At 42.8% G+C, this 12384-nt stretch overlaps 1 protein-coding gene across 1 annotated transcript in view; it reads right to left on the bottom strand.

Moving 5' to 3' along the window:
* cdk18 (cyclin dependent kinase 18) overlaps nucleotides 1–12384 on the bottom strand; it is a 43515-nt gene that overhangs the window by 8471 nt on the left and 22660 nt on the right. The window contains exons 3-9 of the mRNA XM_035632630.2: nucleotides 6373–6509; nucleotides 3884–4015; nucleotides 3469–3525; nucleotides 2319–2433; nucleotides 1746–1840; nucleotides 1592–1654; nucleotides 111–234 (exon numbers count right to left, since the gene is read on the bottom strand). Coding sequence (XP_035488523.1) covers nucleotides 111–234; nucleotides 1592–1654; nucleotides 1746–1840; nucleotides 2319–2433; nucleotides 3469–3525; nucleotides 3884–4015; nucleotides 6373–6509 — 723 coding nt within the window. The remainder of the gene's footprint in view (nucleotides 1–110; nucleotides 235–1591; nucleotides 1655–1745; nucleotides 1841–2318; nucleotides 2434–3468; nucleotides 3526–3883; nucleotides 4016–6372; nucleotides 6510–12384) is intronic.

Below are 12384 nucleotides of genomic sequence, written 5' to 3'. Positions count from 1 at the left end.
AGTTCCAGAGGTGCAGTAAAATAGAATGTCAAAGTGACTGTGGCAGGGAAAGTCTTACACTCTGTGTGTGTGTGTGTGTGTGTGTGTGCGCGCACGCGCTGTTTTCCCACCAAAGTCGGCCAGTTTGAGTTCGCCCTTATCATTGATGAGCAGGTTCTGAGGCTTTAGGTCCCTGTGGAGGATTTTCCTCTTGTGGCAATAGGAGAGACCACGCAGCAGCTGGAACATGAAGATCTGTAGGAGCGTGGTGAAGATCGAAAATTATCAGACGCCATTCTGTCTACATGTTAATTATGGATTATGAATTTCAAAACTATCGTGTACACCCTAGCTGAGAGTAACCTATCACCTATGGCCTCAACTATTGACTTAAAGGGGCAGTAAGTGATTCTAAAGGAATACACGTTTTTTAAAAAATCAGCGAATAATTCTCATGGTCCGCTAGCTGTCGCTTTTGTGTGTGCCGTAGGAAAAAAAATCGGTGTTTTCGGCTCAGCCCAGGCTCTGTAAATCGTAAAAAACAAAAAAAGGTGCGGACCGCACCACAGAACACTCGTCGACAAGTTAAACCACGTGCTGCCAAGCAGCAGTGCAATTTGTTATTTTGGCCTAGTTGTTAGTGCGTCGGACTCCCTAACCCGAGGTCGCGGGTTCGCAGCCCAGCCAAAGCAGGAAAATCACAACAACACAGACAGACACAATCTTTCTCCAAAATCACTTACTGCCCCTTTAATGTATCTGCCACTTACTGCTTTTGTTAAGATCTTTCCAGAGTCCTCAAAAATATTCCTCCTGTTGCACGACAAAAAAGATTTTTAACCTGCTTCCCGAGCCGTGAAGTTTGTCCTAACCCAAACAAAGGTGTTAGAAGTGAGAGTAAAGTCGTAATGTGAAGAGAATAAAACCCCCTAACCCTAACCCACACACTGAGATCGGGAACGTTAATGTCATGTTATCACAGTTAAACCTTTATTAAACGCTTTTGCTCGTCGACCTAGACTGAAGTACAGCTTCACAAAGTTTCTCCACGTTCCTCATTTTTGACGCACGGGACCGCTCTTCTGACATTTCTCCACTCAAATAACACAGAGACCAAATTTACGACTTTAATCTTAAATTATTACGACTTTATTCTCGTAAAATTACGACTTTATTCTCACGTTATGACTTTTTCCTTTCAATATTATAACTTTTTTCTTGTAATACTCTTGTAACACTGAGACCAAATTGACGACGTTAATCTCATAATATTACGACTTTATTCTCGTAATTTTATGACTTTATTATTTATTCTCAAAGTCTGTGGCGCTGATACTCCGTCGTACTTAGCCCTTTAACTTAAATGTGATATTATTGCATAAAAAGCACAAACCAGGGTTCTATATCACCATGCAAAATTTGGCATCCATAATTCTGCCGGATCATTTGCTTTTTGGAAAGGCCAGTCCCAGCTGCACACACCTAGCCGGCAATATGAGGAGTGTAAATCTCACGAGTCTATTTTTTTTTTTTTGTCAGCACAGATGTAATCCAGCGCAGTGAATGTGTCATTTTGCTACGAGGTGAGTGGCATCACCGGCGTGCAGCTCACCTTGACGTTGTGCATGCTCATGAGATTGCCGCAGTTGTCCAAGTACTGTTTGAGGTCACTGTCCTGGAAACACAAATCAACAACGGCATTGACACTCGGATCCCACAACCTGAGGCCACTTTTCGTATTTTAGGTCGTCATCCTCTGCACTCACGAGATACTCAAACACCAGCGTGAGGCAGCGGTCGGTGTGGATGATGTCGTGCAGCGTGACAATGTTGGCGTGCTTCAGGTTCTTCAGGAGGGACACTGTGTGGACGAAGGAAGGGGACAATGCACAGCAGTGACTACAACAACGCAGTCTCACACCTCACAACTGCTGCTCTGACGGTAGCTCCGGTGTGATTTCAAGGTTCAAGATTTGTTCGAGCCCGTGCGGTCTGGCGGTCGATGTGCTCTGTGCTCTCCATGACAGGACAGCTGCAGTTTAAACTACACTCGGGAAGTCCGAGAGCTCAAACCCCCGCCATGCGACGTTCTTTTAAATGACCCGTGGGCAGATCCTTTAAGGCACCGTCACCGTAGGTCCGGTTCACATGCAAGGTGACGGAGCACTGGCCCACATGCAGATGAACATTGGGTGAAAGAGGCGTTAAGAGGAAATGTGGTCAAGTCAATTCCTTCTCGCAATGGCTGGTCTTAAAATAGAACTGTTATCTACTGGAGGACGGGACACGTGGCCCTCAACCTTGACTGAATAGCGTAGAGTGCGTGTGAGTGTGTGTACCCTCTCTGATAGCCGTGCACGGTGCTCCCTCCTCGTGCTCCAGTCGAATCTCCTTCAACGCCACCAGGTTCTCTGTTAATTTACTTCGTCCTTTGAACACGGTGGCGTACGTCCCCTAAAAACACACACACACACACACACAACTCTAGGTGACATTCTGATAGTATTACTGTATATGCAAAAGAACTGCTGCAGATAAGCCGTTGCTATTTATAGGAAGATAATAATGAAGGTATTGTCATTGGAATCCGTTTATCATCACTGCCTGTTTACTTTCTCATCATCCTCGATGAAGAGGCACGTGAACACAAAGCTCGGCGGATAATTAATTGCAGCAGACTGAATCGGGTTAGGAGTTTTTTAACTGCCGTCGCCTGTCAGGGAAAAAAAAAAAGAAACAGGCTTTGATTCAACCCTTATCATTTAACGCATATTTATTTCTGTGGGATCTGATTATTGGTGTTTAGATTTATCAAACCATCACAGCTTGTCTTCTCGTGGTCATCCCTCATATACCCCAGGCTGAAAAAAAAAGATATTTCCCACTGCTGCTATCAGCTGCCGAGCCTTGTGACTGAGCGTAATGCAAACAGCTTCCGTCACTAATCCTTCTGCACTCCTCAAGGCAACAATCGTTGTCAAATAAATGGTTTGGGATTTGAGTGCATCATCGGTGTCGTGCAACTTTAACGCCCTGCTCATCCAATATGGCTCCGTGCCTTTTGAGCCTGCGGGGAGCGACACATCTAAGCACACGAATGTGGATTTGTTACGTTGCACAGTTCGTGCAGAACTATAGCAGTAAAACGACATATGTTCATACTTTAGTTTGTGTTGTTCAGGCATATACACAAAGCAACTGTGTGTTTCTCATACTGACGGGCTCCGGCCTCCCCCTAAGAGGTTTGACTCACAGCCTAAGTGCAATGAGCACTCGCAGACAACTTGTGGTCAGAGTGGCTGACGTACTGTGCATAATACATCAGAGAGATGGTTAATAAACTGTCTGTTTGATGGGGTTCACTTTATTAGTCATTGCTCAGCGGCTGCAGCGGCGGCGGCGTAGCGGTGGAGCATTAATCCCTCGCTGCGCGGAAAGCCTGATGGACGTTAAAAAGGTGAGCGTGAGAGTAATTGGGCGAGGACGTACCTCACCCAATTTGCCGAGCTTCACGTACGTCTCCAGTTTCCCGAAGCCTATGTCAGACTAGAGGCAAAAGAGAAAAAAACACAAATTGGCTTTCGCGATTCCCTCCTCTGATTACACCTCAGAAAAGATCACATTTGCAGAAATGAGTTCATGTGTTCATGTGTGAGCACAATGCTTTTTAACGGATAACTGTAGAAAGTATCAAAGACAATAAGGGACTAGTAATAAGGGATAAGAGGACTATTCAACACTCCGACATGGCTGCTAATATGAGATTTATAGATTTTTACAGTGTTGAATAAACAGAGAGCGTTACTGTGGTTAATGACAGCTGTCAAAGTTTCATTCGTCCCGAATCCTAGATCATCATTGATGGATCGACGGGGCACAATGTGTGGTAAAATAGAGCACTGACCAGCGACGCGCGTCGAGACATGCGGCTGACGGGTTTGCAGAGAGGTGGGTTCTCGCTCTCCAGCTGCAGTTTCTGGAGAAACTCCGGAGGCAGGCGGATGTCCATCGGCAGGGACATGCGCTTACTGACGTCCTGCGGGAGTCAACGGACAGCAGAGGTCACGACATTCACAAACCCCCGTCCCTCTGCTCTGGATGCGGAGGGCAACCATCTACACATTCTTCATACAATCATTTCTAACATGGACTGGCGACCTGTCCAACGTTCCCCGCCTCCCGCCCCCAATATCAGCTGGGATTGGCTCCAGGCCAGATTATAGATAATGGATGGATGCATGGACATAATTAACATCATTACTTTAGCCTAACTGGCTTTCAAACCTCATTCCATACGACCATTAGCTGCAGTAAGCTATTTAGCCCAGTTTGCTGACCTTTTATTATGTCGAAAAAAGCCTGGATACTTAACTTCGGCGAATTGCACACCGCAAAAGAAATCAGCTCAGAACTCTTTTACTGAAGTTGAGACGTTTTTTCTGGCTCGAGGAAACACGCGCATTGTATGATTTAGACACCAGCAGCCTCCCGACAGGTCCTCTGCTCATTTTGCAACGTGTTAAACTGCAATGCCCTCATATCATGTCAGTTATCAACGCTGACTAGGATTATAATCATCATTATTGTTGTTAGCATTATCGTCGAGCTTCACGGCAATGTTATTGCCAATGTGACATTCATTTCTGTGCATGTTACTATGCTCTAATCAGGCAAACCTAATGAAAAGTGTATACGTTGTGATTGTGTGGTTTTTTTAATGGTTAATTAATTATCATGGGAAAGAAAAAGAGGGGGAAATGTCAAAATGCCATCATTCACTAAGGCTTTTAAAATAAATTACAAACCATTGTTGTCAATTGTGGGACTTTTGGTGTGTACAGCCTTGACTGTGTTGTCATTTTAATAAGCCTAGCTCTTCAAATCATCACATTCAGACAGTTTGACAACTGGCCTTTTGAAAAAGAGCTGCAATCCATGTATTCACCACCAACTAGCAGGAACAACTGCAGTTCAACAAACAGAAACTCGCGAAGCCTTGAGTGGCTGTGTTGATCATTATGTCGCAGTGATGTGACTCCTATTTTCGATCAAGTGATGCACTTTTCTTATAAAGTATGTAAACTGTTGCCAGGGTATGATTTTGCGGGAAAAAAGCATGTCATCAGCAGTCAACAATGGCTTTACGAAAGCAGACTTGACGTGTTTTACCAGAGATTCAACGCGCCTGGAATGACAGCGATATCATTGTAAAGAAGCTGTTGCAGTTTACTATGGTGACATACCCAGAATATTCAAATAACAAACATGCTAATCGCAGAATGTTGGGCATGACGGGACAGGCATTCACACTGAAAATACCCCGTGGTCTTATAACGACCAAACAGCACATCACGTGAGTTGATGACGTTACATATGTGGTACTAATACAACGCATTACGCTGCTTTGCGACTAGCGATTTTTTGTGTGTGGCTCTTATGAAGAAAAGCTCCATAATACATTGAAACGACGAACGAAGGTTGTCGTTAATTACTAACGGAGAAAATACCAATTTTTGTGAGTTCCTCTGGTCGCCTCGGACATTTTTCCCGCCTAATTGTTGCAGTTGACGGTGAGTTGGTGAGGTGTGCCGAGAATTGCGGGTGACAACCTGTTCACACGGACACGTCGCTGAGATGAGGCCAATCAGTGGGAGGTGACACAACCATCACTTGCGGCGTGTACCATGTGTGTGTGCAGGTGCTTTGAATGTTACGGGATAATTCATTAACAAGGGGGCTCCTCCACTAACAGGACCAGTCCGGGCTTGTAATCCTTTATAAGATGTTAATAACTTTTGGTCTGGGCGCTCTGCAAGAGGACGAAAGGCATTTTCACACCCTGGCAACCATGAGATTGTCTTTATTAATTGCGTAATGATCCTACACAGCATTAATCAACCCCAATTAGCCATTAGGTAAAACAAAAACAAAAATTCCAGAAAGATCTAGACACATTTCATATGCTCTGCAGACTGCCTTCGCTCCCAGCCCTCTCAATGTCGCGCCATTATTTTTTGCCTTCACATTGATTGCCCTTTTCTATCTCGTGCGAGACTTGTGGGGTATCAGAAAGAGTGAGTCAGAGGGACTTTTTTTTTCTGAAAAGGTGCAACTCTGAACTCTCACATTTCCAATAACAAGTCTAGTGCCATGGGGACAGTTACAAGCCTCTGAGGTGACTCACCAGATTGAGCTGGTAAAAGTGGAAATGGAGAAATTACTCTCGGGGAAGAGCTTGAACAGGTAAACAAACCTCTTGTGCCCCTGTTGAGAGACAACGTCTGACTATCAGCATGACCACAAACCAAGGTGAACCACATTTCTGTTCCACGGTTCATCCGTCCTATTGACCTGTGTTCTCCCACAGCTGTTCTTTCAGACCATACCACTGACCTCCATGGAGAAACGTCGGTGCTGGGCCGTGCTGTTGTAGTGGAGCTGGGACGGAGACTGAGCTCCCGGTGTGGTTGGCTCAGGGCTCACGGGGCTGGCATCGTGAGATGGAGGACCCAGTCTGTCTGGAGTCAGACCTGGCGTAGAAAACAACCAAACAATCAAACAAACAGATATAAAGCCAGCATTTGCAGATGAACCGATTGGTTGACAAATAGGGATGGACCGAATGTTCGGTCACCGAAATTGTATAATAAGTGAAAAGATCGGAAAAAAATTTCACTGAACAATGTTTTTAATGATGCGGGAGAGAAAAAAAGGGAACAGATGAGCCACGCTGACATATATTGTAAGTTATATTGTACTTTGTTGTAATTTATAACTTTTCATTTGCTTTTAGCAATGAAAAGTGCTCTATAAATGAAATTTTGTATTATTATTATTATAATGTCTGATGGAATGTAAAAAGAATATATCAATATTTAATTTAAATATTCTAAATAAAAAATCCCCAGTGACAAAAGAAACCAACGGTGTTGGGCAACAAGCTTTCAGGACATTCAACTGGGATAGACCATGGTGACTGTGACCGTAGCATATGAATCACATTATTACCATTCAGTGACTTCTTGTGCCCTGTAAGGACAAAGCTTCTGATATGTTTCGCTGCTCGCTCATTTCAGTCTTTAAACACAACCGGATTCAGAGCTATACATTTGACCCCTGACCTTCGTGTGGAGATGAAGTGAATAATGTCATTACTAACATTCATTTTTCTATTGAATCCCATCTCTTCTTATAATCCTTCTCCTTATTATTTCCAAAGAAACTTCACCTTTTCCTTTTATGTATTTCATTGTTGATATCACGCTGAAAGTTGTTCTCGATAAAATGGTCATCTAAAAAAGCAGGAAAGCAAATCTACATACACAGGTACACAATCCTAGTGCAGCCATACACACATACATCCGTGAGAATTTAGAAAATCAGAGGATTATACATTTTGGCGATATTCATATTTGAAAATAAACACATAGATGCTGGTTGGTGGATTTTCTACTTAGTCTGGCGAGCTGTTTGCCCTTTTGCAGTGTTTATGTTGAATATTGTAACATGGAAGATTGCCAAAAACACAACTCATAATGTTAGAAACATTTATGTTTTTCAAATAAAATAACTCAAAACTGTAACTGCTTTGGCATGTGTTTTTCTGCAAGTGTCCGATGCTGATAGTTGAGAAACCATCAACAAAATTTTAAAATAAAACGAGTCAGCAATCTTTCCCTATTCAGTAACACACATCTAACAGAGCAATCCCCAAACCTCTCTGTGTCTGCTGCTGTCTATTAATGAATTAAAGAACTTAAGCACAAGTTACTTATTAGTCAACTAATGTCCCGATACCGATCTCCACGGATCAGAGAAAGACCTAGTTGTCTTTTCTATTGTGGCGAGATGAGGCTCATCGAGACTGCAGGGCGGATTACAGTTAAAGGCTGCATGAAGCGAACGTGTTGGACAGCGCAGGGGGAATGAATGGACTTTGATCCTCATCATACAGCCCCGTGTGTGATGTGCGTTTGATGCCTGCTCGGTGTCTTTCGAGTGCTGCCCTGCTGTGAGATTTCAGCTTACGTTTGATCTCCGGTTTCAATGGCGAGTGTTGGCCACCTCACCGGTATGGCTGGGTGTGGGCCGTGAAGTGGACGTGCATCTCCATTTTAAGGGCAGCCTACAGATGTGTGTGTGTGTGTGCGTGTGCGTAACCGGCCCCTCCTGGGTTGAAGCATTAAGCTTTTTAACACCTTGTTTCCATGGGGACAATGGCTGACAAGGGATGCAGACCCTCAAGTCACACACTGTATATCTTTCCAAAGCCTCCCCCTTAACATCAATTTTGCTGCTTGGCCTATGGCCTCCTCTCACACTACAGGAAATTGGGCGGCATTGCATCAATTAAACATGCACACGTGTATAACAGTACCATCATGAAACCAAATGCAGGTGTATCACACACAGTAAAAAGACATAGCAGACCAGACATGGGGATGCGGAGGCTGCCCTGTGCGGTTTAACAAGGCAGAGCGGCGTCTGACAGGCCACTTTGTGTCGGATTGATTGACAGTCTAAACGGGCCGGGAGGATGAAATGACAGCCTGTTTGCTCGTCATTTGAATATCACAGCTACAGCGCCACTTTGCTCTCCCGATGCTAATTGGGGTGAGTAAAGGGGACACAGATATGAGACACTGTGCCTGATTGCTGTGCGATATGGATGGATGCCTGCTCCAGATCTTGTTAGGAAAAGGACAATCCAATATGGTGCGCCGCGTGATGTTTTTTGTTTTTTTGTAGTGTTTCCCCTCTGAAATTGTGATTAAAGTGAGAGGGAGAAAGAGGCTGAGGGAAATGCAGAGCCATGGAAATCTGTCGGGGAATAAGCTCCACAAATATTAGCAGGATTAACGTCTAGGCTGAGATCAAAATCTTTTTTATATTCACTGTGTTACTCTCGTTGACGCAGTCGTTCGATAAAGTCATCAAGCAGTTTCCACACTTTATAATGTCTTCTTCAGCGTTGTCGTCGAATTTTCTCCTCTCCTGTGCAAGACACTGTGCTATTGTGCACTGTGCAAGGCCACCTTGTCTTCGGCAGCTCAGGTCTCTAGATGACAGTCTAAACATCCTGATTCTAAGCAGCCATTCCATCTGTTTAACGACAACATGATTCTGGGAGTTAAATACACCACGCTGACCGGGAACGGGAGGGGTTTTGGCACATCTTGCACTGACACCTTTTTGATCTTTGTACGAACCAGAAATCCCCTCAATATTGAGCTCCTTTTAATAAATTCTTCTGCTTAAGACATCTATGGTGTCTGTCTTCCTGATTCAACTGCATCAATTTTTTTCCATCAGAAGCGTTATGAACCTTGATGAAAAATGCTGTGAATACTGAATAAGGCCATGAGTCCACAGCTATGCAGGTATAATATTTACCATCTCAGTTTATCATGTCAGCATGCTAACATATATTACTCAGTACTCAACACCAAGTACAACATTTAAAAAAGACTGGAGGGTATTTGGTCATAAACCAGAGTATCAGATACATTTTAAATTTTGAACTTAAATTGGTACTTCAATAAATGTGAAGACCCTCAGATTTATCTCAAGTTATCCTTTGGGGAACATGGATGTCTGAACCGGATATCGCAACAATCCATTCAATAGCTGTTGAGACATTTTAACACACATGTTAACCACATGACATTTCAGTCTGTATGAAGTAGCATTCTGATTGAAGAAACAGTATGAATGATATTACCATCCATGGAGTCATTTTTAGTTACTAATGTGGCAAAAAAAGACGGTTACCCATGTACAATACGTGAGGACTATTTGATATAGTGGTGCTGTAAAAAAATATTTACATTTTTGACTTGACTGTTGGTAATGTGCTAAAATGTATAGCAATGAAAAAAGGCAGGGAAGAGGAAGAGTGTGATGATTGTTGGCAGTGGTTAGGGGTGAAATAAATCAATATTTTCTAATCCAAAATGGGTCAAATACAGCAGCTATGTGTCATGTGAGGGTTGATGCTATATTGATTAACCTGTTTTGGTTCAGAATCAGATTTAGAATTAATCCTAAAGGGGCAATTTATTTTTACAGTCTACCCCATCCATGTAAATAAATAAAATAAAAATAAATAAAGATTAATAGATACATTACCAACATCAGCATCAACATCATGCCAGATTTGCACTGATCAGCGGGTTGTGTTTAGTAGCCTGATAGCTGAAGGAATAAATGAACTGGCAAAAGGATTAGTTTTCCGTGCAAGCACATAATAGTGCCGGACTGACGAAAAATTCACTGGAAAGTGCGTGGTCAGGTTCAGTTATTATTTTTTCAGCTTTTTTGAACCCATGTTTTTTCTTCCAGAGAAAACTGAGATGTTGTAACTGTACTCCAGTGATCTTGGAGCAGACCTGAACGATGTTCTGAAGAAAAACCCATTAAACCAGCGCACAAATGAAAAAGTTAAAAGACTGTCGATAAAAGTTACATAAAATGTTCGTGCAGACACCGAGAGAGTTTAGTTTCCTTAGCAAATGAATTATTTGCTGTCCCTGCTTGACAATACAATCTGCATTCTCATGAAGTCAAACACTGTTCCTTAATGCGTGTATGCTGGTATGTGTACGATTTGTACATCTTCATCATGTATGAGGCTCACTTCTGGTTCGACGCTGCATTTTCTGAAATCTATTATAGATTCTTTAGTTTTCGCCACATTTAGGTCAAGGAAATTGTCATCGCACCATTTGATGAATGCAAGTAGGGCACAGCCATGATCAGATCGGTGGCCCTGAAGGAGAGACCGCAGGACGCTGTCGTCAGAGAACTCGACCAGATAGCTACCTTCCTGAGAGGCCCTGCAGCTATCTGTATACAGGATGAAAAGCAAGGGGGGGGACACAGCCCTCTACGGCACTACAGCTCTCATCAGCACCGTTTCCAGCAGCCTCAGGCAGCTCTGATTAACTCATCGTACGCCAGGCCCTGTTCTACACTGCTTTGATTGGGCGCCGGGGACATTAAGTGGATGTTGATTGGACACCAACTGCTGCTGTCTTGAGCGTCCCAACCCGAAATTTAGCATGGCTGTGGCTCCATCAGCAAACGTCTATAACATGCACCGAGTGTTGTATAGTATCTATAGTATCGCTATATATATTATATCACTTGGCTGAGGTGATTGGGAGACATTTTAGGTTCGAAGGTTGTGTAAGGGCCGGTCCTAGTGGATAAGTCAATGGCTGAATTTCGTTTCCATGCTAGAAATTTCAATCGGTTTGCTAGTTAATCGATTAATCGATAAGTAATCAATTACTTGCTCCTCTCTGACAGTAAACTAAATACATTTGGTTTGTGAAAAAGAACAAAACATTATCTTGGGATTTAGGAAACACAATCTTAATTTTGAACAATTTTATGACATTTTATGGACCACAAAACTAACCGATTAATCGAGAAAATAATTGACAGATTAATCGATTATAAATATAATCGTTAGTTGCAGCCCTTCTTTGTATAATCAGAATTCATTTCTTACAGCACATGGTCCACAGAGACACGGTTGGTTTTCTACTCTGATCATGGAAATAAGTGAACAGGGGGATTTTACCCAAGGTGAAATGTTAGAGGTTAGCCATGCAGTGAGTCCTGGCTACCCCTGAGGATACACAGATACATATAACAGTATCATATGAATCTAGATAAATGTAGCATATCAGACTAGACTGATGGTTATGAAATGGTGTGTGTTTTTCCGCAAGTGTGCATATGTGTGTACATGCATCCTCGGGGGATGCTAATGAGTTCACTGTGAGCTGAGACTGATTGGCAGGCGTTGTGTTTGTCAGTTTGATCCAGCTGCTCTTGTTTTGAACAATATCAGAGAATCCAATAATGTGATAAGATTAAAGGACTTAAACTCATGAGCATGTGCTGTCTTTAATACGATTTGTAAGCACATGGACATACACACAACCACCTCTATTCATGGGTATCATTAGGCCTGGGCACTATGGCAAAAGTTCTCGATCACAGGAATGTCTATTTTAGGTAACTCAAGTGAAGCTCGACAACGGCCCTGGTTCAACGCAAATATTTTTGGATGTTGGTGGGATAGTTGTGGACCTGCTGGGCATACAAGAGCCTCACCTGGGGAGGCAGAGAGAAACATACCAGGATCCTATTGACCCAGTGCAGTGTCAGTCTGTCTATCTTAAATTGTTTTAAAGCCTAAACTACTATAATGTACATTGATTGGTTGATGCTTTTATTCTACTGTATACAGTACTACAGTACTACAAATCGACCTCCTTCAGGAAAAACTTGCATTGCTTGTTTGTCTGAAAATACACTTGACAGACACAAAAATATATTGATGCAAATTAATAGCGTAAAATATGTCCCCAGTGTGTAAAGACCTTAATAGGT

Source organism: Scophthalmus maximus, chromosome 6 (assembly GCF_022379125.1).
Source record: "Scophthalmus maximus strain ysfricsl-2021 chromosome 6, ASM2237912v1, whole genome shotgun sequence".
Taxonomy (NCBI): Eukaryota; Metazoa; Chordata; class Actinopteri; order Pleuronectiformes; family Scophthalmidae; genus Scophthalmus; species Scophthalmus maximus.
The sequence above is the reverse complement of the archived record's forward strand: the minus strand, read 5'-3'. Positions and strand labels throughout refer to the sequence as shown.